Consider the following 24,777-nt stretch of genomic DNA (forward strand, 5'->3'; position numbering starts at 1 on the left):
CAGAATGTTGTCTGCAGCATCGCGTGCGGTGGCGCCTTGTTTCGATCCCTCACATATCTCCTTCTCCATTGGCTCTGATCGCTTCTGTCCCTTTGGGTCGGAGATTTTGAACCATGTTTGACCACATTGCCCGCCTGGAATAAAGGTACATGGTTGCGCGAACCTAATCGCTTCTCACACACCCTTCCTGTGTTGTATCTTCACTTCACTTCTCTTGTCCATTTTTTCCCTCTGTTTTTTATTTCCTTGCTCTGCCTGTCTGGAACACGCTGTGCGGAATTCACGATACGGCTATTTATTGAACAATAGCAACATTGTTGCTCCAGAGGTGAAGACGTCTACAAAGCACATGACCTTACACATTGTTCCATCACGTACCAAAATCCACTTCACTTATCTCACCCCTGCGTTTCTTCCCACAGAACCTTCTTGTTCTACAAGCTTTTTGTTTTCTCGAGACACAATCACCGAGTAACTTCCACCACACACATACACAAACATATCACAATGCCTTCTTTACGGAAAACCTTTGTCGCGGCACTCGCCGCTTTTCCCATAGTCCACTCCCACAGTTGGGGAGAGCAGCTTCGCAACATCGACGACAAAGGCAAATATGTGGGTGCCTATGGCTATCCGCGAGGCATGGTCGACCGGGGTCAAAAAGGCCCCGATGGGAAGGATACAGACAACTCCATGACCTGGAGGATGCCCGAGTCCAACACCGAGGGTAAGGTCTTCATCGACGCCGACCAACTACTCTGTGCGCCAATGCAACGAGAGCAACAACAATCCTCGGAGAAGTTCCCGCGCCTCAAGACTGTGCCTGGCGGCTTCATCGCCATCCGCTACCAGGAGAACGGTCACGTCACACTTCCACAAAACAACCCCGAAAAGCCGGAAAAAGGCGGCACTGTCTACGTTTATGGTACAAAAGAGCCAAAGACAGATGAGAAGCTTTTCGACGTCCTTCAGTGGACCCAGGATGGACAGGGTGGTGACAAGCGCGGAGTTTTGCTAGCCATGAACGACTACGATGATGGCCGCTGCTACTTGAACAACGAGACCCCCGTCGCCATGGAACGCAAGGTAGCCGACCCCGCCTACATGGCCAACACACCAGAGACCGGCCCTGCCAACTCAGTCATGTACTGTGAAACAGACGTGAAGCTCCCAGAAGACGTCGAGCTTGACAAGGCCTACACTTTGTACTGGGTGTGGCAGTGGACTTCTCTTCCTGGAAAGACACCAGGTCTCGACAAGGGCAAGGATGAGTATTACAGCACTTGTATCGATGTCGACGTTGCATCTCCCAACGTCGCAATGCAGGCTCTCGACTTCGCCGACATGTCCGAATACGCCATGGGCCAGCAGGATGCTGTTGGCACCGCTGTCAGCGACTGGAGTGCGCGAACTGCACTTTACAACGAGATGCCGTTGAAGCGCGAGATGGGCCCTGTTACCTCTCTTCTTTCAGGAGGCGGCTCTGATGGCGGCATTCCTTCTGCGACCGGCACCGCTCTTCCTTCTATTCCTACTGGTGGACCGCCCTTCTCCAACAGCACCCGCTCTGCCGTTCCGACTACATCTGCGGTTGCGATCCCAACCTTCAGTGCCCCTCCTGGCGTCATGCCTACCCCTTCCCAGCCTGGCAACGAGGGCGTTCTCGTCGTCACAACCACCGTCATGGTCACTGTCACCGCACCTGCTGCCACCCAGCCTATTCCGCCAGTAGTCACTACTCCTCCGGCGTCGATTCGCAGCATCTACTACAAGAACGGTGCCAAGTTCCGTGGATTGATTTGAGAATGAGCCTCATCCATGTTTCCAACAACTCTAACTTTCCTTTTTTTTTCTCTTCATGTCGTCTGCATGTCTTTCCTTTGTAAATCTCCCCAAACCCTTGTTTCCTGTGGCAGGCCACTGGTGCAAACGAGTACGATGATGATGACGCACGATCAACGATGCACAGGCGAATCATGTTTCCTTTGATTTTTTACATAGCGTCGGTGTGTTTTTGTTTTCTTTTTTTCGGTTCTGGGATATGGATACGGACGATACCCCCTTGCATACATCCAATGGCGTTTTTGATTTTAGCATTCCTAGAAAACAATACCCAACATGGCCATTCCATGAAGATCTCCTCAAGGAGTTGAATCAATCTTTTTTACACACATTGAATGCTGTACGCTTTGTCTTTTGCTGTTTTATGACGTGAATGGATTACTCGAGGACTGTAGTCACAGTCTTCTTGAATAGTGAATTCCTCGCAAACCTGTATCCCTCGTCATGCAACTAAGCTACTCACAGTGATATTCACACTGATACTATAACTATAACAGTCTATAGTAGCGTCTACAATCAATAGTATACTACTTAATTCTACTCCATACTTAATCCGCGGACTACCATGGGGTCGCCAATGTCTAAGATGAGGCCTCTCCTGACATCGGAACTGTGAACCCAGAAAAGTACAAAATCCACTAAATACTAACTTACTGTCAGTGATCTAATCCATATCCTACATCAATAGATCCTTTGCTCTACGAATACTTCCTGTTTGTGCGCTGCTGTACAAAGCGCCGGTACGACATCTAGTGCCCGGCTGAAAACCCCTTCCAGGCAAACGATTACCAGTTATCATCATACTGCCATGTTGATCTTCTCGTTCTGACCCATTGGAGCTTAGTCCGAGAGCCGGCCACGTTATCGATACACGATTGGTCTCCCGGAGCAAGCATTCGTCGTCACAAATGTGACTTCCAGCACCGACATTCCTAGCCCAGCGGGAAGGCAGTCAACGGGTACGGGGTACCTGGACAACATAGCCTACTGTACCGGTGGAAAAGATTGCCGTTCATCAAAACCCAATTCCCGGGATAGCAACCTAAGTAAGCCTAGTCAGCCCTATTTCCACAATGCTATCCGCACCCGTGCAACATCTGACCCTATTTGATTCGCTTTCCAAAAAAAGGGCTGAGTAAAATAGCTCCCGTATCCCAAAATACAATCTCAAGCCTTGTCATTGCGTGTCTCGACGTTACAGAAATACGTTTGCGCTATATCTTCTAAGCCACTGCTGCGATAATCAAGTTGCGGATATGATCTGCAAAGCCATACACCGCTTAGTACGTACACATTCCACCATCTAGATATGGGGGGCTCAGGGTACGAGATATACCCCATGTTTTTTTTTAAAGATTTGGAGAGTTAACATGATACTAGCGATTGGAATGGCCGCCTTCCCCGCGACCAAAGGATTTCGCACCAGCAATGCTACACAGTCATGCAAAGACCATTTGCCCTACAATCACTACATTTCCTTTCCCAATACTCATGCTATAAATGGGCAAAGAAAGGTACCAAAAAAGATGACACATATCTGATCCCTCACACTTACTATTCCCAAGGCCGAAAAATAAAATAAAAAATAAAATAAAATCTCCCCAATTCACTGGGGAGAAAAATTCCCAGACATTTAGAATCTTTTGAGATGGAAGAAAAAACGAAATATACGAGATTCAAAGTTGAAAACTAAGGAAGAAAGAAAGAAAACAATGTGCAAAGATATCCACAGACACTGGCTCCGCTGCAACCACCACGAGTACATCCAAGTCAAGCCGTGCCGCGACGTGCGCAGGGCGCTGAACCGGATTAATGAGCCGTACTATCTCGATCAAGCGGGTGTTGTGCCGTACCGTCAGTCGGTGAGGTGTCGGTTGCAGATGCTGTATCAGGTTCATGATGGGTATTGTACGCCGTGCAGTATGAAGAGGGAGGGATGGAATTTCAGGGGGTATGCGTCGGGGTGTGGGGGGTGGCCGAGGTATATGTGAGGATGGAGTGAGGGAAGATGATGCGTGGGGAGAAGAGAGAGAGAGAGGAGATGATGTGCAGATGTGTTTTTCTTTCACGTCGATTTTAACATGTTATATTTGATTATGCAATTCATACTATGTTATTTAGCAACTAGCTGTAGACTTTATGCTCTCTTACTCTTACTCCCGAGCCCCAGTGAAAAATGCGCTTACAAGTTCCGCCTTCGCTACCGCGTCACTATTTAGAGTTCAGCCACTGACTTTGACTCCATCCCCTTACCCAGTTTAGAATCTCCCAGAGACAGATCCAAACCAAAAGCATCACCCACTTATTTCACTTTCTGCGCAGCCTGCTCAACAGACATATCTCCCGCATCGCTCTGCAGCAAAGCCAACGTAAACAAACCCGTAAGCGACAACCAAATGTTGCCCCAAACTCCAATACTCATGCTGGTGTTGTAATGGCTCGGCAACTTATAATGCTGGTACGCGCCGATACCCGTCGCGACGTGATGAAAGATCGTGGCCGCGACAATGGCTTTGGCATACGGCACCGACGAAAACTTCTTCACCGACTCCGAAGTAAACGGTACGGCGTTGGTAAGGGAAATAAGGACCAGAGCGAGTGTAATGAGGCACCAGCCGTCGTTGCGCACGTTGTATGTTTCGAGGTCGTTGGGTGCGAGGTTAAGTTGCGAGGGGGGACGGAACCCTTAGAAGTATTATTAGTTTGGTGTGAATTGGGAAGGGTTGTCTGGAGAGGTTCTCTGTTTGAAAGGGGTTTGTATACGTACATCCGATTACCATTATGGGATCGTAGACACGACACAAGCCACGCAGACCGTACCAGAATGCTGTGCCGTACGCATATGCGTGGAAGACCTAGCACTCTTGTTAGAACCTTCTATTCCGAAGCATGTATCTTTGTTGGCTTTTATCAATGGGAAAAATAACCTACGGTAGAGTTCATGGAAGGCATGTTTGTCAATGAAAGTTGAATCGATTTCGCACGTTGGAAGCGCAGTGTACAAACTCAACTAGTTAATTTAAATTCCCAAACACCTCCTCCACCCGTCTTTTTAAATCATATCTGTTGGGAACTGCTTCCTGGTCGAACATGCATGCTCTGCGACGTCATAATGAGAGCTCCATTGGCTCCATCGGTGTCACTCGTGCGTGGTTGTAAGCCAGCAGCCGCCTAGAGGGGTTGTTCCCCGCATAATCCGATCGAAGCGAGATGATCGTGCAAATTGTAGATTCGATGCGATCGCGCTTAGTTGTTTTTGGAGAGGGGGGGCTTGTAGATTTCCCGCTCAATGGCTAACCGCCGGATGGTGTCGGGAGCCAGATCTACTACAGATCTGAAGGCGACGTGCTTTGGAAGATTGCGCAACTAGCCATAGCGTATTGTGGCACGTAGTTTTTGAGGTACTCAGGACGAAGCTATCTGCAGGTAAATCTGTCTCTTTTTCAAGTTGCCAGGTCTAAATGTGATAGTTCGGAGCTGGGGGATGTTCAGTAGCACAATGACGACATACTTCTTATCTTATCAGCCAAGCTGCTCTTACCAAGTTGCTTTTGCTTTCTCAGCGCAGCATCCTCGGAGCTTACGCCCTCCCGTGCCATGACCGTGGAGTTGGACCCTCGGCACAGAAGATGGTGACTACATGTCGTCCATCTCAGCCCTTTAATCGTGTAACGATGCCATGGCGCCTGGCTCGGTTTAGATGACACGTCTCGTTCACTTGTTGCACACCCATTACTGCCCACTGCAACTATTCCATCAACAATCGGCTTCAATCAGCCAGTTATGGCGACATTTACTTCCATGCTCGGATGCAAGAGACGGAGAACAGCGTGAGAACAGTCTGGAAATACCTGACGTGTCAACGATGGGAACGCGACAATACTTTGTGAGGTTCCCTTGACACATCTAGCTGCGAGACTCACAGAGCAAAGTTGTGATGGAAGAAACGGAGAGTGTTTGATAGAAGGTGTGATGATATGACGTATTAATCAGAACATGGAGCAGTGCTAATAGTCATCTTCAGCAGTTTGGTCTGTGGCCAACTACACGCGAATCAATCTTCCGAAACAATGCGTAAACACGAGAACACGAGGAACTCAGCTGCTTAAACAATAGGTCCGCTAATAGAACGCGTGGGTTACAAGTTATCGATAAGAGCAAGGGTGTCGCGTTGCAGCGCTATGAATAAACGGCCAGAAGTATTATCTTTAGCCTCGTCACGCCAGAGACATCTACGTACCTATGACGATCGACATATCCATACGGTCGTAGATCAATGTAATCACAAAGCGCATCGCGAATTATGATTGCGTACATGGTTTGCCATCATCACTTGCACACATTAACGACGCCCTACGACGCCCCTCCAGAGCATACGCACATCAGCGATTCAGCATAAACATACAATCTTGATTTGATTTCAACGGTTTCGTCCGTCCAAATCGGAGAGGTTTCTTTATTTGGATACCGTTGCACACCTCAGGAATTTTGCACATGCAGCCAATCACGCCTCAGCAGGTACATGGCATGGCGTGTTTCAGAATTTGGCTCGGCTGGACAGGGATCTAAGGACATAAAACTGGGTCGCTACCTGAAAATCAGGGGTATACGCTGGGCAACGTGGGCGAAAGATACGGATATGCGAATAGGAAGATGGGAAAATCTCTTGTTGCACAACGCATGCGTGTGCGTTGATTTGGCGATAAGAGCTAGCCACAGCCTTCGGCCATAAAGTGGGATGTGTGGGTGGAGACACCTCAACGATGCTAATTAGCAGTACGACGCGTTCAAATTTAAGTGGATGGCTATGATGTCGAACCGCATTCTAGAATCCGTGCCATGAAAAAGGAGATATGCAGTGGTGTGGCTTAGTATCGGTAGGCTGAGTCGAATCCTCCTGTGGCAATGATTTGACTGGGTCCTACCGCTCCGTCCTTCCTTCCACTCGTCTTGGTTTGCGAATCACTCATTTTTCTTAACAGCCTCTGCCTCGTCGTTTTCGACGATTTCCGTTCTTTACTTCACACTCCTTTGAAGCCTTTGGTACTGCGTGCCACACTACGTTCATTTCACTGCGCAAGGTCGTTGCTGCAACTTCATTCTTTACCTTTTTACGAAACTTATCTACAATCATTTGTTTTATTGTTTTTTGTTATTATTCTACCAAATATGATACCACCCAATTTTGCCAACGCTATAACCGTCGTTCTTCAATCCGCAGCGATTGCTTCTCAACCACCAGCGCCAGCACCTGCCACCTTACTCGCTACAGCCCCACGTGTCGCAGCATCCCTCAAAGCCAGCTTTCCTAACCCAAATCTCGCTCTGTTTCCCCAACCATTTTGGTGGTGGCAATCTGGTACTGCCGTCGATGCGCTCCTTACATATACCGATGTGACCGGAGACCGCCAATATGAACCACTGCTCGAACAAACTATTCTCAGCCAAGCGACACCAACCAATGACTTCCTCACTATCGACGCCACCGGCAACGACGACCAGACATGGTGGGCCCTTGCTGCTGCAACAGCAGCTGAGTTGAAATTCCCCGAGGCCCCAGGAAGTGTACCATGGATCGACCTTGCGCGCAATGTCTTCGCGCAGCAGAGAGAACGATGGGGTAACGAGAAGAAAGGAGCAGCAGGATGCAAAGGCGGTCTAGGCTGGAAGATTGCCAAAGGTGACGGCAACGATGGCTTCTTCTACAAAAACAGCATTTCCAACGGCCTGATGTTCCAACTTGCTGCGCGCATGGGAAAACTATCGGCAGCCACCAACGAGACAGCCGCCAAGGAGGCTCAAGAGTGGGCGGAGAAGGTGTACGACTGGAGTCTGCATGTGGGGCTTGTGAGCGATCAGTTCGACGTGTTTGACGGCACGGACGAAAAGAATGGATGTGCGGATTTGAACCACAACAAGTGGAGTTACAACGTCGGCGTGTACATGTATGGCAGCGCAGTCATGGCGGCACAGACTGGCGACGCGAAATGGGTCCAGAGGACAAGAGGCTTTATCCAATCCGCAAACCGCACGTTTGTTAATCACGAGACTGGGGCCCTGTGGGAGGAAAAGTGTGAGGGCAAGGAGGGAGAGGAGGCCTGTAATACCGATCAGGTCTCGTTCAAGGGCCTGTTGGCGAGGTGGTTGGGTGCGACAGCGGAGATACTGCCAGAAGTCAGTCTGGACGCAAAGGCTATTGTTAGCCGGGCTGCGACGGCGATGCTCGATGGAAAGACGGAGGGTCTGGGTCCGATCGACTCGTTCAATGCTGTTGAGATTCTCGTCGCCAGCCTCAAGACGCAGGGAGTGAAGGGGGAGGGTGGCATGATTGGACCGAGAAGCACAAGGAGGACTAGGAGGGGAATCGCATAAGCTTTGAATAGCAATTTGTAGACTGTCCAATATATTCTATCCTAGACTAAAAGCAAAGTGTAAATGTACTGGGTATAGTGTGATGATGTGCACTAGAGATGCCATGCTAAGATACTATCAAGTAGTGGAGCATCAATCGTAGGCCTGCGACTCATGTAACTACTTGAATCTACTAACCCATGAATCGCACGCATTTCGTAGGAATCCAGGGCATCAAAGCGCCTAACTAGCAAGCCTCTTCTATGTACCTTCTGACACCCATGCGAGTATGTGTGCTAAAGCGACGCTCATTCATCAGTCTCAAACCAGCGAGCCAGCTGTGCTACTCAGTGAGCACCACGCGGCGAAGCCAACGTCCTTGCATTCTCCAAAGCGACATCGTCCCGATCTCTGAGCGCAGGCGTGTTGCTCTCCTTGTTGAAGTCAAGCTTAGTGTTGGAAGAGGCATGTGTATGCGAACTTGCGGAGCTGGACTCGGCCTTCGTATGGGCAGCGAGGGGATAACTGGCTAAAGTCTTCGTTGCACTGCTAGCTTGCTTAGCAATGCCGCCCTGGTTGACGGTTTTGCTAGACTGTCGCTTAGTGCCGCCCTTCTTTTCATCATTGCCCTTTGGCAATGGTCCATGCATGAGGGCAATGATCTCGGCGTCACGTTCATAGTCTGTGAAGGACGAGAATGAAAGAGCCGAAGAAGGGTTTGATACTTGTAGAGTGACGGTCGTCGCATTATTCAACGGGGGAGAAGGGACTGGTGCCTGTGGAGTCGTCGTCGCGTCGTCTGACGGTGGAGAAGGATTGACGGGAATGTCCATGAGCTTCCTGTACTCAGCTGAGCAGTTGCGAGGATCGTTAGCTATAGTAGCCAGTATAATTTCAATGGCCATTGCGCTTACCGAGCTCAGTGACTGCGTCGCTTCGCGGCTTCGAGGCTCCGTTGCCCGTGTCAGAAGCATTACCCATGTCATCCTTCTGGTCGTCCGAGAAATGGATTGTCTTCCTACGCTTGTTGACACGAGCTTGATGTTCAGTGTCTGCTTGACGGCCGCTCTTGACCCATGCTCCGCGGTTGGCGTTCGCGATGGTATTGGTCAACGTGCTCTGGTACATCTTATGAGGTGCACCGACGATGTTCCACGCCTTTTCGTTCTTCTAGCATGGCATTAGTAACTTGAGAGTGCACTATATGGACCGGTGCGAACACACCATGAGGTTAGCAGCGACATTCTTGGATGTCTGTAGTAACAGTCAGCATGCCGTTTGTCGTACGCAAACGAGTATCGTACCCTGAGAACAGTGCAGATCCAGTCGATGCGCTCCTCAAAAGTCCACTCCTGAGTTTGACCGATATAGTTGACCAGGTTCTTGTCGTAAATCGGAGCTCTGAAGCCGTCGGTGTGTATGGATTTGGCCATCCGCTACGTGGCATGATCAGTAAGATTTCTGAACAGTTTCACAGCCATCAACTTACAACAATATCCCAAGCACATGCCTCGATTGCCCAATCTTGGTAGTACGATGCTTCGCCTAGGGTTAAACGTTTGCGGTAAGCGTTCTCTGCAGTATCCTTAGCCATGGACATATCTTTGAAAGCCCACAGAAGCTTTCTGACTACATCCTGATGGTCTTTGTCAGTCTGGGGGATAGTGCTGTCGAATACTGGTGCACGCCACTGAACGTTGTTCATAACAGCCTTTGCGTCAACCATATTCTGGAAGTAGAGGCCATTGAATTCAACAAGACTTTTGTCGAGGCATGCAGAGGTGGGAGGCTTGGGGCGATAAACAGGCTTCAAGTAGAGGCTTGGGCTTGTCAGGAGGTTCTCATTGAAATCTGGATGGGTGTTGTCCGAATGAGACTGGATAGTAGGAGTTGGAAGCAAGGTGTCGGTAGGCATCGTACTGCCCGCCTTGCTGAGAGTATCCCCGGCAAAGGTACGATTGAGGCCTTTATCCGGCATGATGTGACTGTTGCTACTAGATTGAGAAATGAGCCTGTAAAGAACGCAAAAGTTAGCCGAGAGTTTCCAGTCAGTATCTACAATCTAAGATTCCAGAGGTTCGACTGGGGGTCCTGCGGGTTCGTTGGCAGGTAGTGTAAAGAATGGGATAGAGGCTGAGATCAAAACATATATAACCCCAAAAATGGAGTGAATGAGGGTTTTTAGAAGGTGAAATTGGGGACGCGTGACACCTTTACCTTGAGGTTGCAACCAGAATTTTGAGTGAATCGGATTTCGCATGACAGCAGCAAACGCTACAATGTCACCATACGCCACTTTTAGTGAAAAAGAATGGTCAGCTGGGTTGTTGCCTTGTTTTAGAAGGACATGAATAGAGACCACTTGACTCGATATACTTGGTTAGGTACGAAAGTCGAGCGTTTGAACACGCCACAGTGGAAGAAGTTCCAAAATGGCGACATTTCCAGATGGGAAGCTCGCAAAGTGCGTATTTTGTACCGGATTTTATGAGAAGTGACGTATAGCAGGCTGACCTGAGTTGGGCGGTGCAGCATGAGAATTTAGCAAATGCGGTTGCTTGCTCGAACAGCAGTACAATGTGATCCATATATACGTAGAGGTGTGTATGCGATATAGTCTTTTTTCCAATTCTTGACTTCGCCGTTTGAGCCAGTCCAGTGTATGAGTTTTCTGATGATGTATATATCGAACATGTCGTTCGGTTTGGTTGGACAGTCGTCTTACGCGGCCGATAAATGATTGTATATATGTGTCGAAAATCTTGGTTCATGCGCGCGAATGGTTGCTTCAAGTATCATCCGGTAGTATCAGATACTTAAGACTACTCAGTATATTATGAACGTAATGGTAGGTGCTTCTTATATTGCTACTGCTCATTTCGTAAGAAACAAATTCGACTGATAATTATACTCATGGGAAAGCAAATTCGACAGATGAAATTACTTATAGTGGTCACTCATTGTTCATTATCAAGATAATTTGTTCACTATCAAGATCACTGTGAGGTAATCGAAGTAACTCAAAACCTAATTTTCACTGTGTAAGCCGCTCGAGAGCTGATACAATGTTGTGATTCTCACTAGTGGGTATAAATAGGATAACCGCGCTGACCAAGAGATCATGTGAAGATATTAGAAGTGCTACATATTTTCCAGAACCACAATGCCTGTCCTAACGTATCGATTCTTGATCGGTAGTTGCTTTTGGTATAGAGAATACATAGTATAGTCCAAAGACACTTCAATTTCCGATTTAATCATTATACATCCGAACATATCTAACAGAGCGCACATATTCAAAGCACGAGCGGAAAACCGTCTCGGCGTTATTCTACCCTCCAAAACAAGTCGCGTTTCCAGACCCTCGCAACGTACGTATTTGCATGCCAAGCACTTCCCTACGTACGTACTATTCGTATGTGTATTCGGTAGCCCTCCCCGCCTCCTAAACAAAGATGTCCGGGGCATTGCTTGTTAACTCGCTGATCAGGGTCCCGCTATCCGTAGAACTAACCTCTACCACAACACTTGGCCAAATGCTTTGTTCCGGTATTCGGGACAACTTTAAGCGAATCTATACGCTCGTGGGCCTTTCCTTAAAGAGACCAGTGCAGTAGTAGAAGGCGCGTCCTATTGGGAACTACATATGTTCTTAGCCAAAAAAGGGAAGCTAGGTTGTGCCAGCGACTCTAGAATCAGCCGCATTACGGCAAGGTGCACATGAGATAGATTAGATAAATGGCGTGAAAAAAGACCCCGTGGGGTGCTAGCGAGGCTAATAAATTAAGTTGCCAAGACGAGTCCAATGCTTGTTTTGGTATGTATTTCTCCGTACGCTGCGCGAGCTAAATTGTATTCGGGCTTTGTTAAGAACGCGCGTTGCAGTAATCTAAGCCGGACGAGCTAGTGAGACATCAGCTGTTCGTGGCATATTCAGACAGCAAGTACATAGTAGTAGCATCAGCAAACAATCGAAGCGAAGTTGTAGTCTTTTGGTGTTTGAAAAAAACATGCACGGCATGTATTAATATGTGCTGAGAAAAAAGTTGTATATACACTAAGAATCCAAAATCCAAAAGTCCAGACCACCGTCTCAAACTCTCCAAGCTCACATCTATCCTACCAACTGCGGGTATGAGGCGTCTAGCAAGCCTTGATGGCGGAAGCGGTGTACTTGCAGTTGGCGGAAGGACCCTTGGAGACGGAGGAAGGCTCGTTTCCGGGGGTGGTACCCTTGAACTCCTCGCAGATGGTCTTGACGGAGGTAGCGCAGGTGTTGGTGATGGTGGAGCTGTCACCGAAGTTGGGGTTGATGCCAGTCAGGACCTTTCCGTTGTAGGCCTTGACGTTCTTGACGACAACGCTGCGGGTGACGCTGTTCTTGCAGTTACCGCAGGCACGGTAGAGCTTGCCGAAGTCCATGACGGCTGGGATTAGTTAGCATTTGAAATTGTCGTTGATGAGGAAGTAGGGGTGAACTTACTGAAGCCGTCAATGGTAACCGTACCCTTTCCGTTGTGCTGGACGACCTTGTCAGAGGCAGCCTGGGCACCTCCGCCCTTGACCATGGCGCTACCGTCGCCCTTGATAGTGAGAGCATCCTCGCAAACGTCGACCCACCAGACGTTCTAGTTGAAATTAGCTAATCATTCTTGCACGGAATAGACAGATATCTTACCTCGATAGTGCAGGAACCCTCGCAGTGGACACCCTCGATCTGGTCCTTTCCAATGATGGCGTTCTTGAGAGTACCACCGTTCTTGATGATGAAGACAGCGTCCTTGTCGCCACCCTCAGCCTGACCAGTGCAGCTGACACCACGGCCATAGGTCTTCATGCCACCATCGAAGGTACCACTGACAGCCTGAGCAGCCTTAAGGGTAACGGATCCCTTGGAGGCTGGGACGGGGAGAGAGGCGCGCTTGGCAAGGGCGAAAGCATCGGCGGGGGTGGGGGCAGCAGGGCCAGCGACGGCGAGGCCAGAGGCAGCAGCAATGACGGCAATGGAGAACTTCATTTTGATGGAGAGTTTGTTGATTTGGGGTGCTTTGGAAAAAGTAGTATGTAGCACGAATAGAAGCGATTTGAAGATGAAGAGAGCGTTGTATGCGTCAAGCAAAAGAAGGACTTAATGGATTTGATGTTGGATGCTCTCTTCTTCATGGGGTGTTTGTTGCACTTATACTTGTTTCACTGCCGCTCCCGCTCTCCAGCAATTGCTCCGAAGGCGTTCCAGGTACAGACGGTGGAATGTCTCCCCAGTGGGGATTGTGACCAAAGCGCAGTGCATCATGCGTCTGAATCAAAGAGCCTGAGGAGGTGCTTTGATTGGACGCCGCGCCTCACAGATGGCACCTGTTTCGTGGAATGTAGGGCTTCATGGCGAGTCGAGTCGATTTGGGCTAGAAACAGACTGCCGCGCCGACGCTAGCCCGTGGAAAGATGCCAAGCTGTGTCTTGAAACCGTAAACAGGTCCACATCAATCCCGTTCATCTGGGACGCCAAGGCGCGCGACAATTTCCGCTCTCCAGATAGAACGCCTGGCCAGTCAAGCAATTTTCCGCCACCTCACGGTTGAATTGCAAGTCATTCGCGACTCAAGACATGGGACACGGGACGGGTGGTCACGCTAGAATGCACACTTGATCAAGTGAAGATTGTTCCGCTGCCCCTCCCTCCCTTCCTCCCTATGTCAGTGCCCCGTCGGTACCAAGTTCATTTAAGCTCAAAACTACGCAGTGTATCTTGGCATAGCGGGCCTTGTATTAGGGGTGGGGTAGACAATGGGTCCTCTAGTTCTGCTCTATCGATCCTGCAGCATCTCATCTATGCCTTTATGCGACTAGTGAAACTTCTTCCAGTATCTGAATGACTGGTTCCACTCCGGATTCTGGAATATTTTCCGATAGGTCCAGATTCTTGTCTTGTGTTTGGCGCAATCTCACAATGCCATGGAATTATAGATTGGTGGCTGGATTTGCATAGGAAAATCTGTTTCCGCCTACGGGCTTATGGCGTTTCATTAACAGTAGCCATGTTTCTCAATAGTTGGACGTTGCAGTGTGTCGACTCGTGGGGCCGCGTGGCATAGAATTGTTATTCAGAAGGACCGAAGAATACTAAATGAATCAAACATTGCAATGATACTTGGATATGATTGCGTAGCGTGATCCATCGATGGAACTGATAGCCAAGGTGCCTGGCTGAGAAGATTTTGCGCCAGTAGGCTGTCAAGGAGGTGGCTGTTTCGAGTTCTCGCGAAGCCAGATAGGTCACCTGAGCCCCGTGCGCTTCCCATTGCAGAATGTCACATGACAGCCATGTCAAGGTGATGCCAGAGTTCCGTAAGCCGCTGTCAACACTGGAAACATTCTGGAAGTGCATGCTTCTTCTTTCGGCTATCGGGATTTAGAATACATGTTTCCTTATTTCATCGGGGATCTTGCGTTCTATTATCAAGGTTCCACATTCTTAAATTACAATGCCCAACACGGCTCACGGACATGCTCGTCTGTTCCGTAGACGCATGCAGCTACCCGAAAACTGCGGGCAATGAAACCCGTCCTGCCAAGCAAATTCCTGGTAATGGCTAAACAAGAGCAGTAAGTAAACCGCTAACCAGGTTTTCTTGGAGATTCGTTATGCAAACCATGAAGACTATGAAGAACAATGAACACTAGGAATTCTCAACCGTATAGGGGGGCTGTGCAGCAGATGTTCCTGAGTCTGCCTTGTATCATTGGCGGAATTACTTGGATGCCTAGGCACACATCGTCACAACCTCAAGTTTCTTGGCTCAGGAGTATGTGAATATTGAAAACGGATCGGGCCTTTCCAATCTAGAATGAGGTACAACGTTCGGTAAGTAGTTAATTTAAAGATAATATCTGTGTACAATCGCGAAGGCCATCTCACGAGTCGCCCTACCATCTCCATAATTTTCCCCGGCAAACCTGCCAAACAGTTATTTCCCACATCATGCTGTACGTACGTCGCTGCAAAGATGTCTCTTCATCTCAGAGCCTACATAAGTATGGCGGACATATCTCTTCATGTGCCATGTTGAAGATGACTTGATTACCTCAAACGACCTTAAGAATGAAAAAAGGTGTTCCCACCCAACAATTCCACCAACAAATCTTCTTTCTTCAAATCATTCAGTCATGTTAAGATGTACGGCCGTATACTAAGACATGAATGTTCCCTGCGCTTGCGCCTCGTTTGTACAAACATGCTTCCAGAATCTTGGAATCGCCCGTTGAGAAAACACCCCAACGCTGTGACAAGGAGCGGACAAAATCGGGCCAAGCAGGCAAAACGACAGATCGAAGATCGCGAAATGGGTCTGGCCAGTCGAAGGGTGTAAATGTGTCATAATGAGCAATTGGAGTGACCCAATGAGCTCAAAAAGTCGAAGCTCGACATGTCCATGCTCAGGCCATCCCTTCCCGTGCCTCCTTTCTCAAGATTTAGTTCTGAGAGCGCATAGCAGAGTTGCTCCCAATCGCGATTATATCCAAAAAAATCTTGCTCTTTCGCTGCTGTATGTGCTGCTAATTTCCACACCGAGTAACGCAAATCAGGCATGCACAACCCCCCTTTTCCCCACTTTTCCTCGATGAATCCAAATGAACATCCTATAACCAGTTTTTCCCATGGGAAATATCATAGGGTTATCAATCGTACATGAAGAATCGACCATGATATTAGGCGCTGGAAGTGTGAGGTGAATTTTAAGTTCACTTATCGGACAGGGATGGACCCATTATGATGCCGCCCGCTAGGTTAAAAAAAACGTTGACCCCTATTCATGTCTGCAATCTGCAAGGACTACTTGTTAGATGCATTCCTCCGACATTCTGACAGTACTTTCCTTGCAGTAGAAAACCGGAGCCTGCAACATCGCTTTTTGCACAATGGACGGTAACGTACTTTTTTTTGGTTTTGTCCCCACTATCATACACTCGGCTTAGGCCGCACGTACGGCTCCGAATCAGGTGGCAGATACTGTGGACATATGCTAAATGGAATCGCGCCCTTTTCAGCTAGGTATCTCTTGTATTCCAGTGCTTTACCGAGGACTTGGGCTTGATTGATGCCGAATTCTTTTTGCACGCGCGTCATGCATTTTGCGACGAAGTTTTGGCTTTCTGGGGATGCGATGGGCGTGGAGCCAGCCTGTGGAGGGCAAAATGGTTGGTGAGGACTAATCTGATGATGCGGCAGATAGAGGGGGAAATACGTACCACATAGAGGGCCCATACAGTTGAGTAGCCTCCTGCTACACGGATAATGGGAAGTCGGCCTTTGACTGAGCCGGTGCCGATGAGGGCTTTGACAACGCCTGATGGCATGCCTTTGAAGTTTTGATCAAGGGTCTTCAAAGCAGTCTGAAACTCTGCAGGTGATTTTGGAGGAATTTTTGGAAAAGCTGCGGTCGCTGGCGACGCGCTGAGTTTATCCCCAACAGATGTCGGAGTTGACTTGTTGCTAGTGTAATCTGACGCATCGCTTGGTACTTCGCCAGGTACATCGTGTAGGAATTGCGGCATACCGGCCAAGATATCCGATTGTAAATTATACAAGGTACGGACACTTGTTTCCAGTTGTTCATGGTACTTTGCTCCAACAAGGGCTGGTGGTGTAGACGCGAAGCCTGCTAATATACAATTTCGGATAATGTCATGAAAATATATTCTGTTGTAGCGCACCCAGTTCCAAGTTTGAGCGGCTATTGCCGTGTGGTAGATATGGTAGAAGTGGTCGAAGATTTCTGGTCGTTTCTCGCATAGTACAATATCGTAGTCCCATTCTGGCCCTGAGTCTTTGAAGATATTGACTGCGATGTTATCGAGCGCAAGCGCTGACTCTATAATGTCGGGTAGTGAGTGGGTTTGCTGGTTCAAAATGCGTGCTCGAAGGTCGATGGTTTTGATATGAAGAAAGAAGAAGCGGTTTCTAGGGTCTTTGATGTCCAAGTGCTTTATGACTTCAGTGTTGAGGTCGTGAACAAATTTGGGGAGGGGCATGCCCTTTCCCATGCAGTTCATGGTAAGAAGCCCAACAGTATGGAGGTACATACGCTGCCCAGCTGGGGTTGAAAACTGGTCCATGCCTCGCATCTTGATGAGGGAGGCAGCACCTTGGACATGGTTGCTCCACCCTTGTAAACTTGTCTCATTGGAAGTCGCTTCAACCATGCCCAAGAGATTAATAGATGCGAGAGTGCTATCGGCTGTGACAGCTGTAGGGGACGATATGGCAGCGTTGGTCCTCTTGATGGCATCTAGATACCAGCGAGTGGCTTCACGCTTTAGGAGAGGATCCATGTACAGGTTTGCTATTCCAGCGATGCCCAGAGCTGTCATGGATGTGGAGACCAATGGATGGAAGCCATGCGTCGACAGATATTTCGAGTACTCATCGGACTGTACAGGCGGCTGATCAATGCCAAGCGTATAGTAGGACATGAAGAAGGAAATTCCTTGATCGATGAGTGACGCTGTTACGGCCGGCGTTGGCGATTGTTGGGCTATTATGTGTAAGTAAGCTTCCCGCAGATTACGCGCCTCGATTTCATCCTGAGCATCACGAGCCGCGATAGCTTTTGCCTTTGCCTTTTTTGCCTTTGCTTGAACATTCGCTGTTTCATCGTGAAAGAAGTTGTCAATGTTGCGATCGTATCCTGGGCATTGGAGATGGCGATCAGAGCATTTGACGCAGCCACCGGGGCGCTCATCACACTGTGGTTTCGTTTAGGTAAGTGTCTTGCATTCAAGGTAAACCGAGCTCACAGCTTAGTACGCACTTTAATTCTACGCTCACGACATTTTTTGCACCCAGTAGAAGGCCGGCCACGATACACCATACCGACAGCTTCCGAGCTTGAGAACGTGCCTTCGTATACTTTGAAGGAAGATGATGGGTATATCAACAAACAACAGAAATATTGTCACCTAGAAATAGATTGCGAAAGCCGTTACAAGGCTGTAGGATAGTTTACAGGCACATAGTATAAGGCTTAGCTGTTGATGTGGCTGTGCAGGGGCCATGGTGGGCGGTCACCGGAAGGCCCGAAGACAAAGCCTCTTCGGTACACACGTCAGATATTGTTGATATGGAAGGCCTAACGCTAAAAATATGCCATGTGTCAGTGAAAAAAAGGTACTGGTGTGGTCTCTATAGATTTGAATAGAACAAAGGTAAGGTGGGTCGTTTTGCAATGGGAAAAGAGGGTGTGTGAATAATTGAACATTTCTGCTTGTTCCTGATGATTGATAGTGATTATATACATTGTTATTTTAGCTTACGTCATCGAATAACCAAAAGGCGTTGTGGCGGAGTGGTTATCGCGCAAGACTAGAAATCTTGTTCCTTCGGGAGCGTCAGTTCGAATCTGGCCAACGTCGTTTTTTTGCGTATTGAACATTACAGAACATCCTAACTAGTTGGAAATGTTTTTTTTGCTTAATCGGGGTTCTTTCCGTTGTTGCGGGTGTGGTTTGAGTTTCCCAATGGCTATAGTCATAACCATAGTTATAGTATTAATATTTATCATAACAACCATCATTTTATTAATAACCCAACGCCTTGCCTATATAGTCCCACAATAACAATATTACTCCAAAGTAAAAGAGAGAAAAAAGAAGGACATGACCTCATGCTATATAACTATACCCAAGAGAATGTCTGAAACCTAGTAGTAGTATAGTATCCTCCTTAGACCTGACCATCACACACGCCAGCATGACAATACTTTCCGCAACCTTGTTCCCAAGTCCAGGCCTTGACATCAGTAGTACTTTCAGCATAGTCATAATTATCGTGATCATCATCATCATAATGACGTTGACGTGTCTTTCCCTGGTGATGATGACTCCAAACACCATTGCCACACTCATAAATGCAAGTGCAGTACTCTGAACCATTATCCTGGCGGGTGCACAGGGAGCGGTCGCCCGTCTGTTTCGCGTACAAGGTACCCAGACTAGCTATGGAGATGTCTGTGCGGGGGGTTAGAGAAATATCTAGGTTTAATAATAATAGTAGTAGTGGGGTTGGTAGAAGGGTTTGATTGGTTTGGTTGGGGGGCTGAATGATGTTGCGAGGAGAGTGTTGGGGGGGGGGGAAGACGCACTGAGGTTCTGCATGAGTTCCCAACCACACGCTTTCTTCTGCGATGTTTTGGGGGTGTCTGCGATGGAGGCAGAGACAAAGGAGAGTGGTAGGAATAGCATTGCGATCAACATGCTTATGGAGATTTGATGCTTCATGGCTGTGGGTGATGGCTGCCAAAGAATAAAAAAGAGGCGAGTAGATGTGTAAAGTTTCAGGGCTAGTCGCAGCGTTGAAAGGTGTTTGGCGTCGGGTTTGCTTCTTTTACCGGCGAGTAGAACATGTTCATGAGAGGCGGTGTTTGCACGCACACGTGGCTAGTTGCAGGCCGTGCGACCAAGCCACAACGGTGTGAAGAGACGTGCATCGAATATCGTTGTCGTATCAAGGCGTTATGTGTCACTTGGCAATCACACGATTATCACGGGAATGGTTGATATGCGGACTAATGGTAGCAGTATATGCGGAACACCAAGTAGTTTGTTCATAGTAGTATCCCATGGTAATATGATCATCGAGTGGTCAATGTGATACCCCGAACGCCTCGCTATGCAAATGGGTATCAAAGACTGTCTAGCCAGCAAGAAAACAAAAGACAAAACGCCGTAGAGGTAAAATCAAAACCATGCAAGACTCCAGAGCGCGGGCATGTTTGGCCAGCGCTCTTGCCATGTAGCGAGAATCTCGGGCACACGCTCGTCAAAGCCGGAACGAGCAGCACCGCCACCAGACTGCCATCCGCTGTCACCATGTATCTCTCGCTCTTGTGCAGCAGCTTCATTCAGACTGAGAGCAAGATCTAGAATAGCTTTGCCGCCAACGAGGGCTTCCTCGTGGTTGTCCTTGATGTCGACATTGAAGACGTGAACAGGCCGGTTGAGCTTTCCGCCCTTGTTGTGTAGATCCTCGAGCACGGCATCAAAACAACGTTCTTCACAGGTAATGACGACGTCTACTACTCCAGCCTCAGTACCTTGGGAGCCCTTGTCTTCGGCATGGTCAAGGCGAGGCTTGCCGGGTACCCAGTCCTGGAAGCGCTCAGGGTAACCCTTGATATTTAAATTACGACCCAACATGTTGAGCAGGCCATTGTTTGTGTACAGAGCGGCGTTTTGCTCGGCGAGCTCATCATGGATGGCACGGTAGGTTGTGCTATTAAAGTGATACACATTGGGCTGGGTGATTGTCGGCCCGGGCAGACGCACGAGTGAGCCGGTGCCGAAACTGATAGTTGGGAGATGGGCCGAGGCCAGTTGGAGATGAGCCTCCATGGAGCTGACCGAGTTAGGGTCAAGGTGTGGGAAGAGCAAGGCACGTACATACCGATTCTGGTTACTAGCACATACAGTGCAGAATTTTAGCTTGAAGCTGTTGTCGGGGACTACATTCTGGTCTGGCTGGGCGTCACCGGCACCGTCCATGCCCACAGACTGGGGTTCGGCGGGCGGGGGCGGAGGAGGTGGAGGCACAGCTGTAGGCGTCGCCTGTTGCTGCTGCTGCCTCGCGCGTAGTCGTGGGTCGGCCGACATTTTTTTTTTCGCGTCTTTGGGTGCAGCTCTGCAAATTCTTCACCAAAGTCAGTTGTGGTTCTACATGTTTGGATGCAGCAACAGTGGCGGTGATCACGCGAGGTTCAGAATTTTCAGTGTATATTATTATTGAGAGTCCTCAAAGGCTAGTGCCTAGGACAGCTCCAATATGTGTTCATCATCTCACAGGCAGGGCGGGCAGCGGGAAGGGGCGGGCGCAGAGGGGGGGATTGGAGACGTACAGTATACAGGAGTAGTGTTCGCAGTCATAGCCCCCGAGACGAAGGGGATGAGGTGGAGGACAAAGGGGGTTGATGGGGTGTTGGATGTTTGCTTGTGAAAGGCACGAAGCCAGTGGAGGAGCAAGCTTTGTCGAGCTCAGCAAGTCATTATGGTGTAGCGGAGCTGACTAAGCGGGCCGTGCTCGAGGCTACGCGCAGGCGGGGCAGGCCGAGTCCCAAGCGTCACGCACACCCAAACGGCGCAATGGAGGGGCTACTAATGTTGCGACTACGACTGTCATAACTACTGCTAATGCTGCTAAGTACTGCTGCTAAGTACCATGATACTACATACATGCATGTATACCATGGCACCCGAGCAAGTGTGCCGTGGGCCCGGCGCCGTGCCATGCACATGGGCCTCGCTTCCTGTTCCTGGACGCTGTCGCTCTCGGCCGGGCGGGCTTGTTGGGCGTGGTGAGATTCTGCTCGGTAGGTGAGTATTGCGCAAGCAGGGCGTCTGTGGCCCGATCAGGACGCGGCGCGGCTCGGCCTGCCTGTCAGACAGCGTGCTAGAGCAGGGACATGGAATTCAGCAACACAGGCCGGGCAGGTTATGCGTTTGGGAGAGCGTTGGAGCGTGACAGTATACGGTGAAGGCTGGCCAGGGAAGTTCCTCGCTGCCGTTCAAGCACAGTCGGCGTGGGTCGTCTGCAAGCAGCTAGTCCCCCGCGCCTGAAACAATCTAGAGGCCAACAGGGCTAAGCCGGAGCGGTTTGCAAGCCTCCAAGGCTGAACTGAACACACGCAACAACACACGCACGCACACAGACACACACAGACATAGCCTAGTACTATCTCGATTACTACTCCTACTACTCCTACTACTCCTACATGGCATGAACCATTGTGCTGCTCCTGTGCTCTATCCACCACCGCCACGTCCACTAACACCACCACCACATGGCTCTGCACGCCCGCAGCGCCTTGGACTGATTCTGAAACACAGAACCGGCGTCTAGCATGTCCCCCGCCAGCCCGTCCCAAAAATAGAGCATCCATTCTCAACCCGCCTTCGTCCACCACGCGCCACTCCACTGACTGCACTCGACGCTGTGCCCTCGCTCCCTGCCGAGACACTCCCGAAGCCTCGACATTATCCGTCAGGCGCGCAACTGTTGCATCCTTCACTGCCAAGCCCTAGCGCCAGTCCTGTGCCTGCACCCCCACAATCCCATCCACTCCTTCTCCAGCCGCTTCACTGCCCAAACATTCTTCTCCCACACGGACCCTCCCCCCAATCGCCACGCCCGCCTCTCCCAAGCCCTCGAGTGCGCCCGCCAACCCATTGGCCGTCGCCCGCCTTCTCCCATCCACACACGCCTACCTGGTTCCACTTGCGCCGCCATCTCCCAGAACCGCTCCCGGCCCAGCCTCAGAGCCCTCATCTTTGGCTCACTCCAGCCCTGCTTGTGCGCCTTGCTCCCCGGCCCACCCAGCGCCAATTGCGCCGGTGCTCTCGTGTACTCATTCCCGATTACGCCAACTTTATCCGTCTGGTGCGCCGCCGCTGCTTTGCAGCCCGCACTGCCCACTACACTGCCTTCTGCTGCGCTTCCAGCAGACCATATAGACCACCGCTGACTATTCAGTCTCGACTCTAACCCCCAAATCTATTGCGCATGACCGGCACCGGCACCGCTCCAGACACGCCTGTCTACACCCAACGGCTAGACGAACCCACGGAACCGGCTGCAGTGTGCGCACATCAGCCTGACCAAAATATGGCTGCCGATGTCCTATCTCCACGTAGCGACCCGAATGCTGCGCAAACAGGCGTGAACCGCACCTCACTGCCCCCACTCGTCACCTCCCCGCCTTCCAAGGCCAAGCTTGAGCGCGCCAGTTCCTACCTCAACAAGCGCCTCTCAACCTTCTCAAACATCTCAAACATCTCAAATACATCAAACACCCACCAGTCGGTACGCTCACGGCCGCAATCAACCGCCTTTCCCATTTTCCACTCGAGCCTGCCCTACTCACTGGTGCGCGACTTTGCTTACGACCCGCTCCATCCTCTGTTCTATGGCCCCCTCCCAGAACAGCCATCAGACATATCCACTCCCGCAAGCGAGCATAGCCGGAGACTTTCGGACCCACCCCCGGTAGCATGGCGCAACGAACGAAGCGGCTGGTCGGCAGGGTCGTGGGATGAGAAGGAAGGCGAACAACTTCCCCAGACCTCATACGACGGAGGCCCACCATACAGCGAGGACGAAGATATCTCCAGCCCCGTAGTCACTAGCCACCACGGCGCACGACACAAGAAGCACAAGTCCAACATTGTTAACTTTGACCACACACGCGGGCGCAGAGGATACCCGGAAGAACAACGGCGTAGCTCCATTCTGCCCCTCAATGGCGACAGCAGCCAATTCGTCAACGACGATACTGCTAATGGTTCCAGCAGCGAGTACATTACATACCCGCCAGAGTCATCCCGACTCGGCGTACCCGAAGGTGCGTCACGACGTGATTCTCACTTTGCGACCACCCTGCCGCCACGTGCCTATGCCGACGCCGACACAGCCCTCCAACAAGGTCCACCATACGATTCAGACGACGACATGTCCGAGCCTGAAGACTACATATACGACGACAGCCGCTTCTCACGCGACTACCAGTTTACCATTGCTTCACCTGACGAAGAGATGCACGGTAAGGCAGTTGCCTTATTCGACTTTGCTCGCGAAAATGACAACGAACTACCGTTGGTAGAAGGCCAGGTCATCTTAGTATCATACAGACACGGTCAAGGCTGGCTAGTGGCCCAAGACCCAAAGACCGGGGAGAGCGGTCTAGTACCTGAGGAGTACGTGCGCTTACTCCGCGATATCGAAGGAGGCTGGAACGGCCTAGTAGGTGCCATTCATTCGCAAACCGAATTACAACTTCCCGAAGGCAAGCACGGACCAGAAAGTCTGCTGAGCCCTGTTTCTGCTGGGCCAGAAGCCAAGACGCCCACACAGGCTGATCATCCTCAGAACTATACTCCGGTCATATCGACCTTCTCAACTAGCCACAAGGACCTTGAAAAGTACCCTACCGAAAGGCTTGGAACACCCACTACTACCGAGGGCAGTGTCTTTTCACGAAGCAAAGACGGTAGTGCTATGGAGGGTGTAGAGACGACTCCGGAACCGCAGTCTCAAGAACAGAGGTTGTGACTTCGACATGACAGCTTGCTCCCGTTACTATGAGGGTGAGCGTCTAGACACTCGAGCAGGGGATTCCAACCCACCTCATAACTACCGGGGGACAACCATCCCTCCATACGGCTGTGCCATCAGCCCAAACGCCAGGACCGAGAAATTGTAGCAACTCTGACTCACCAGAAGGCCTACGCAGTACACGAGCATTCAAAACCGCTTTATTTTTCAACACGTTCGCTTCGACCCCTTGTCTTATTTCTAGCCACATTGACGAATGCATTGCGAGGCGCTGCGGTGGATAGTCTCGAGACCCAGACTAAGTTCACAACGAGGCCATGTACGAGCTTATTAAAGCCATTTTTACTATGGAAGAGGAAAAGGAGGAAAAGAATCTAGGCGAACGGAAAAGGAAAAAACCGGTTGTTTGTAGAGGGCATTTTCACGAGGCTAGGATCAAAAGCTATATCGTGATCTGGCAAGGGAAACTTTGAATGATGAACGACGAT

The 24,777-nt window shown here is 49.9% G+C and overlaps 9 protein-coding genes and 1 non-coding gene across 10 annotated transcripts; 4 read left to right on the top strand and 6 right to left on the bottom strand.

The window, feature by feature from the left end:
• The first annotated feature begins 189 nt into the window (after nt 1-189).
• On the top strand, nt 190-2,124 carry COCSADRAFT_36647 (uncharacterized protein). Its single transcript, XM_007701568.1, has one exon. It carries the CDS (start codon nt 508-510, stop codon nt 1,801-1,803), a length of 1,296 nt encoding a protein of 431 aa, XP_007699758.1. The 5' UTR covers nt 190-507; the 3' UTR covers nt 1,804-2,124.
• A 1,780-nt stretch (nt 2,125-3,904) lies between these two features.
• On the bottom strand, nt 3,905-5,014 carry COCSADRAFT_142175 (uncharacterized protein). The gene is made up of 3 exons (XM_007701779.1): nt 4,774-5,014; nt 4,610-4,697; nt 3,905-4,527 (listed from the first exon to the last, which is right to left on the bottom strand). The coding sequence occupies exons 1-3, from the start codon at nt 4,792-4,794 to the stop codon at nt 4,145-4,147; spliced, it is 492 nt and encodes a 163-aa protein (XP_007699969.1). The 5' UTR covers nt 4,795-5,014; the 3' UTR covers nt 3,905-4,144.
• A 1,934-nt stretch (nt 5,015-6,948) lies between these two features.
• Nucleotides 6,949-8,258, top strand: COCSADRAFT_36650 (glycoside hydrolase family 76 protein). The gene has a single exon (XM_007701569.1). The coding sequence runs from the start codon at nt 7,012-7,014 to the stop codon at nt 8,212-8,214; it is 1,203 nt and encodes a 400-aa protein (XP_007699759.1). The 5' UTR covers nt 6,949-7,011; the 3' UTR covers nt 8,215-8,258.
• A 922-nt stretch (nt 8,259-9,180) lies between these two features.
• COCSADRAFT_44523 (uncharacterized protein) lies at nt 9,181-9,940 on the bottom strand (the record flags this gene model as incomplete). The annotated part of the gene is made up of 3 exons (XM_007701695.1): nt 9,181-9,363; nt 9,507-9,629; nt 9,683-9,940. Coding segments are annotated over 3 exons (564 nt in total), but the record flags the coding sequence as incomplete, so codon positions are not given.
• Nucleotides 9,941-12,190: 2,250 nt separating this feature from the next.
• On the bottom strand, nt 12,191-13,333 carry COCSADRAFT_117043 (polysaccharide lyase family 3 protein). The gene is made up of 3 exons (XM_007701780.1): nt 12,872-13,333; nt 12,677-12,821; nt 12,191-12,620 (listed from the first exon to the last, which is right to left on the bottom strand). The coding sequence occupies exons 1-3, from the start codon at nt 13,208-13,210 to the stop codon at nt 12,337-12,339; spliced, it is 768 nt and encodes a 255-aa protein (XP_007699970.1). The 5' UTR covers nt 13,211-13,333; the 3' UTR covers nt 12,191-12,336.
• A 2,817-nt stretch (nt 13,334-16,150) lies between these two features.
• On the bottom strand, nt 16,151-18,246 carry COCSADRAFT_26280 (uncharacterized protein; the record flags this gene model as incomplete). The annotated part of the gene is made up of 4 exons (XM_007701523.1): nt 16,151-16,405; nt 16,441-17,937; nt 18,003-18,100; nt 18,198-18,246. The coding sequence occupies 4 exons, from the start codon at nt 18,244-18,246 to the stop codon at nt 16,151-16,153; spliced, it is 1,899 nt and encodes a 632-aa protein (XP_007699713.1).
• A 276-nt stretch (nt 18,247-18,522) lies between these two features.
• COCSADRAFT_t43 lies at nt 18,523-18,603 on the top strand. The gene has a single exon. It is a non-coding gene; the product is annotated as a tRNA-Ser (tRNA).
• A 74-nt stretch (nt 18,604-18,677) lies between these two features.
• On the bottom strand, nt 18,678-19,548 carry COCSADRAFT_36653 (uncharacterized protein). The gene is made up of 2 exons (XM_007701570.1): nt 19,332-19,548; nt 18,678-19,197 (listed from the first exon to the last, which is right to left on the bottom strand). Exons 1-2 carry the CDS (start codon nt 19,429-19,431, stop codon nt 18,914-18,916), a joined length of 384 nt encoding a protein of 127 aa, XP_007699760.1. The 5' UTR covers nt 19,432-19,548; the 3' UTR covers nt 18,678-18,913.
• A 183-nt stretch (nt 19,549-19,731) lies between these two features.
• COCSADRAFT_142185 (uncharacterized protein) lies at nt 19,732-21,195 on the bottom strand. Its single transcript, XM_007701781.1, has 3 exons — nt 21,081-21,195; nt 20,633-20,875; nt 19,732-20,584 (listed from the first exon to the last, which is right to left on the bottom strand). Exons 2-3 carry the CDS (start codon nt 20,836-20,838, stop codon nt 19,927-19,929), a joined length of 864 nt encoding a protein of 287 aa, XP_007699971.1. The 5' UTR covers nt 20,839-20,875; nt 21,081-21,195; the 3' UTR covers nt 19,732-19,926.
• A 1,648-nt stretch (nt 21,196-22,843) lies between these two features.
• COCSADRAFT_90556 (uncharacterized protein) lies at nt 22,844-24,286 on the top strand (the record flags this gene model as incomplete). The annotated part of the gene is made up of 1 exon (XM_007701782.1): nt 22,844-24,286. One exon carries the CDS (start codon nt 22,844-22,846, stop codon nt 24,284-24,286), a length of 1,443 nt encoding a protein of 480 aa, XP_007699972.1.
• Nucleotides 24,287-24,777: the final 491 nt, after the last annotated feature.

This window comes from Bipolaris sorokiniana (genome assembly GCF_000338995.1).
Source record: "Bipolaris sorokiniana ND90Pr unplaced genomic scaffold COCSAscaffold_7, whole genome shotgun sequence".
In the NCBI taxonomy this organism is placed as follows: Eukaryota; Fungi; Ascomycota; class Dothideomycetes; order Pleosporales; family Pleosporaceae; genus Bipolaris; species Bipolaris sorokiniana.

Excerpts from the sequence above, each read along its gene's own strand:
- COCSADRAFT_36647 (XM_007701568.1), top strand. The coding sequence starts at position 508 with ATGCCTTCTTTACGGAAAACCTTTGTCGCGGCACTCGCCGCTTTTCCC.
- COCSADRAFT_142175 (XM_007701779.1), bottom strand. The coding sequence starts at position 4,794 with ATGCCTTCCATGAACTCTACC. Across the intron at positions 4,698-4,773 it reads TGCCTTCCATGAACTCTACC|GTCTTCCACGCATATGCGTA; the intron begins GTAGGTTATTTT and ends CAAGAGTGCTAG. Across the intron at positions 4,528-4,609 it reads TCCCATAATGGTAATCGGAT|GGTTCCGTCCCCCCTCGCAA; the intron begins GTACGTATACAA and ends AATACTTCTAAG.
- COCSADRAFT_142185 (XM_007701781.1), bottom strand. The coding sequence starts at position 20,838 with ATGTCGGCCGACCCACGACTACGCGCGAGGCAGCAGCAGCAACAGGCG. Across the intron at positions 20,585-20,632 it reads TGTGCTAGTAACCAGAATCG|CTCCATGGAGGCTCATCTCC; the intron begins GTATGTACGTGC and ends TAACTCGGTCAG.
- COCSADRAFT_36650 (XM_007701569.1), top strand. The coding sequence starts at position 7,012 with ATGATACCACCCAATTTTGCCAACGCTATAACCGTCGTTCTTCAATCC.
- COCSADRAFT_36653 (XM_007701570.1), bottom strand. The coding sequence starts at position 19,431 with ATGCTATTCCTACCACTCTCCTTTGTCTCTGCCTCCATCGCAGACACC. Across the intron at positions 19,198-19,331 it reads GGAACTCATGCAGAACCTCA|ACATCTCCATAGCTAGTCTG; the intron begins GTGCGTCTTCCC and ends CCCCCCGCACAG.
- COCSADRAFT_117043 (XM_007701780.1), bottom strand. The coding sequence starts at position 13,210 with ATGAAGTTCTCCATTGCCGTCATTGCTGCTGCCTCTGGCCTCGCCGTC. Across the intron at positions 12,822-12,871 it reads AGGGTTCCTGCACTATCGAG|AACGTCTGGTGGGTCGACGT; the intron begins GTAAGATATCTG and ends AATTTCAACTAG. Across the intron at positions 12,621-12,676 it reads GGTTACCATTGACGGCTTCA|CCGTCATGGACTTCGGCAAG; the intron begins GTAAGTTCACCC and ends AACTAATCCCAG.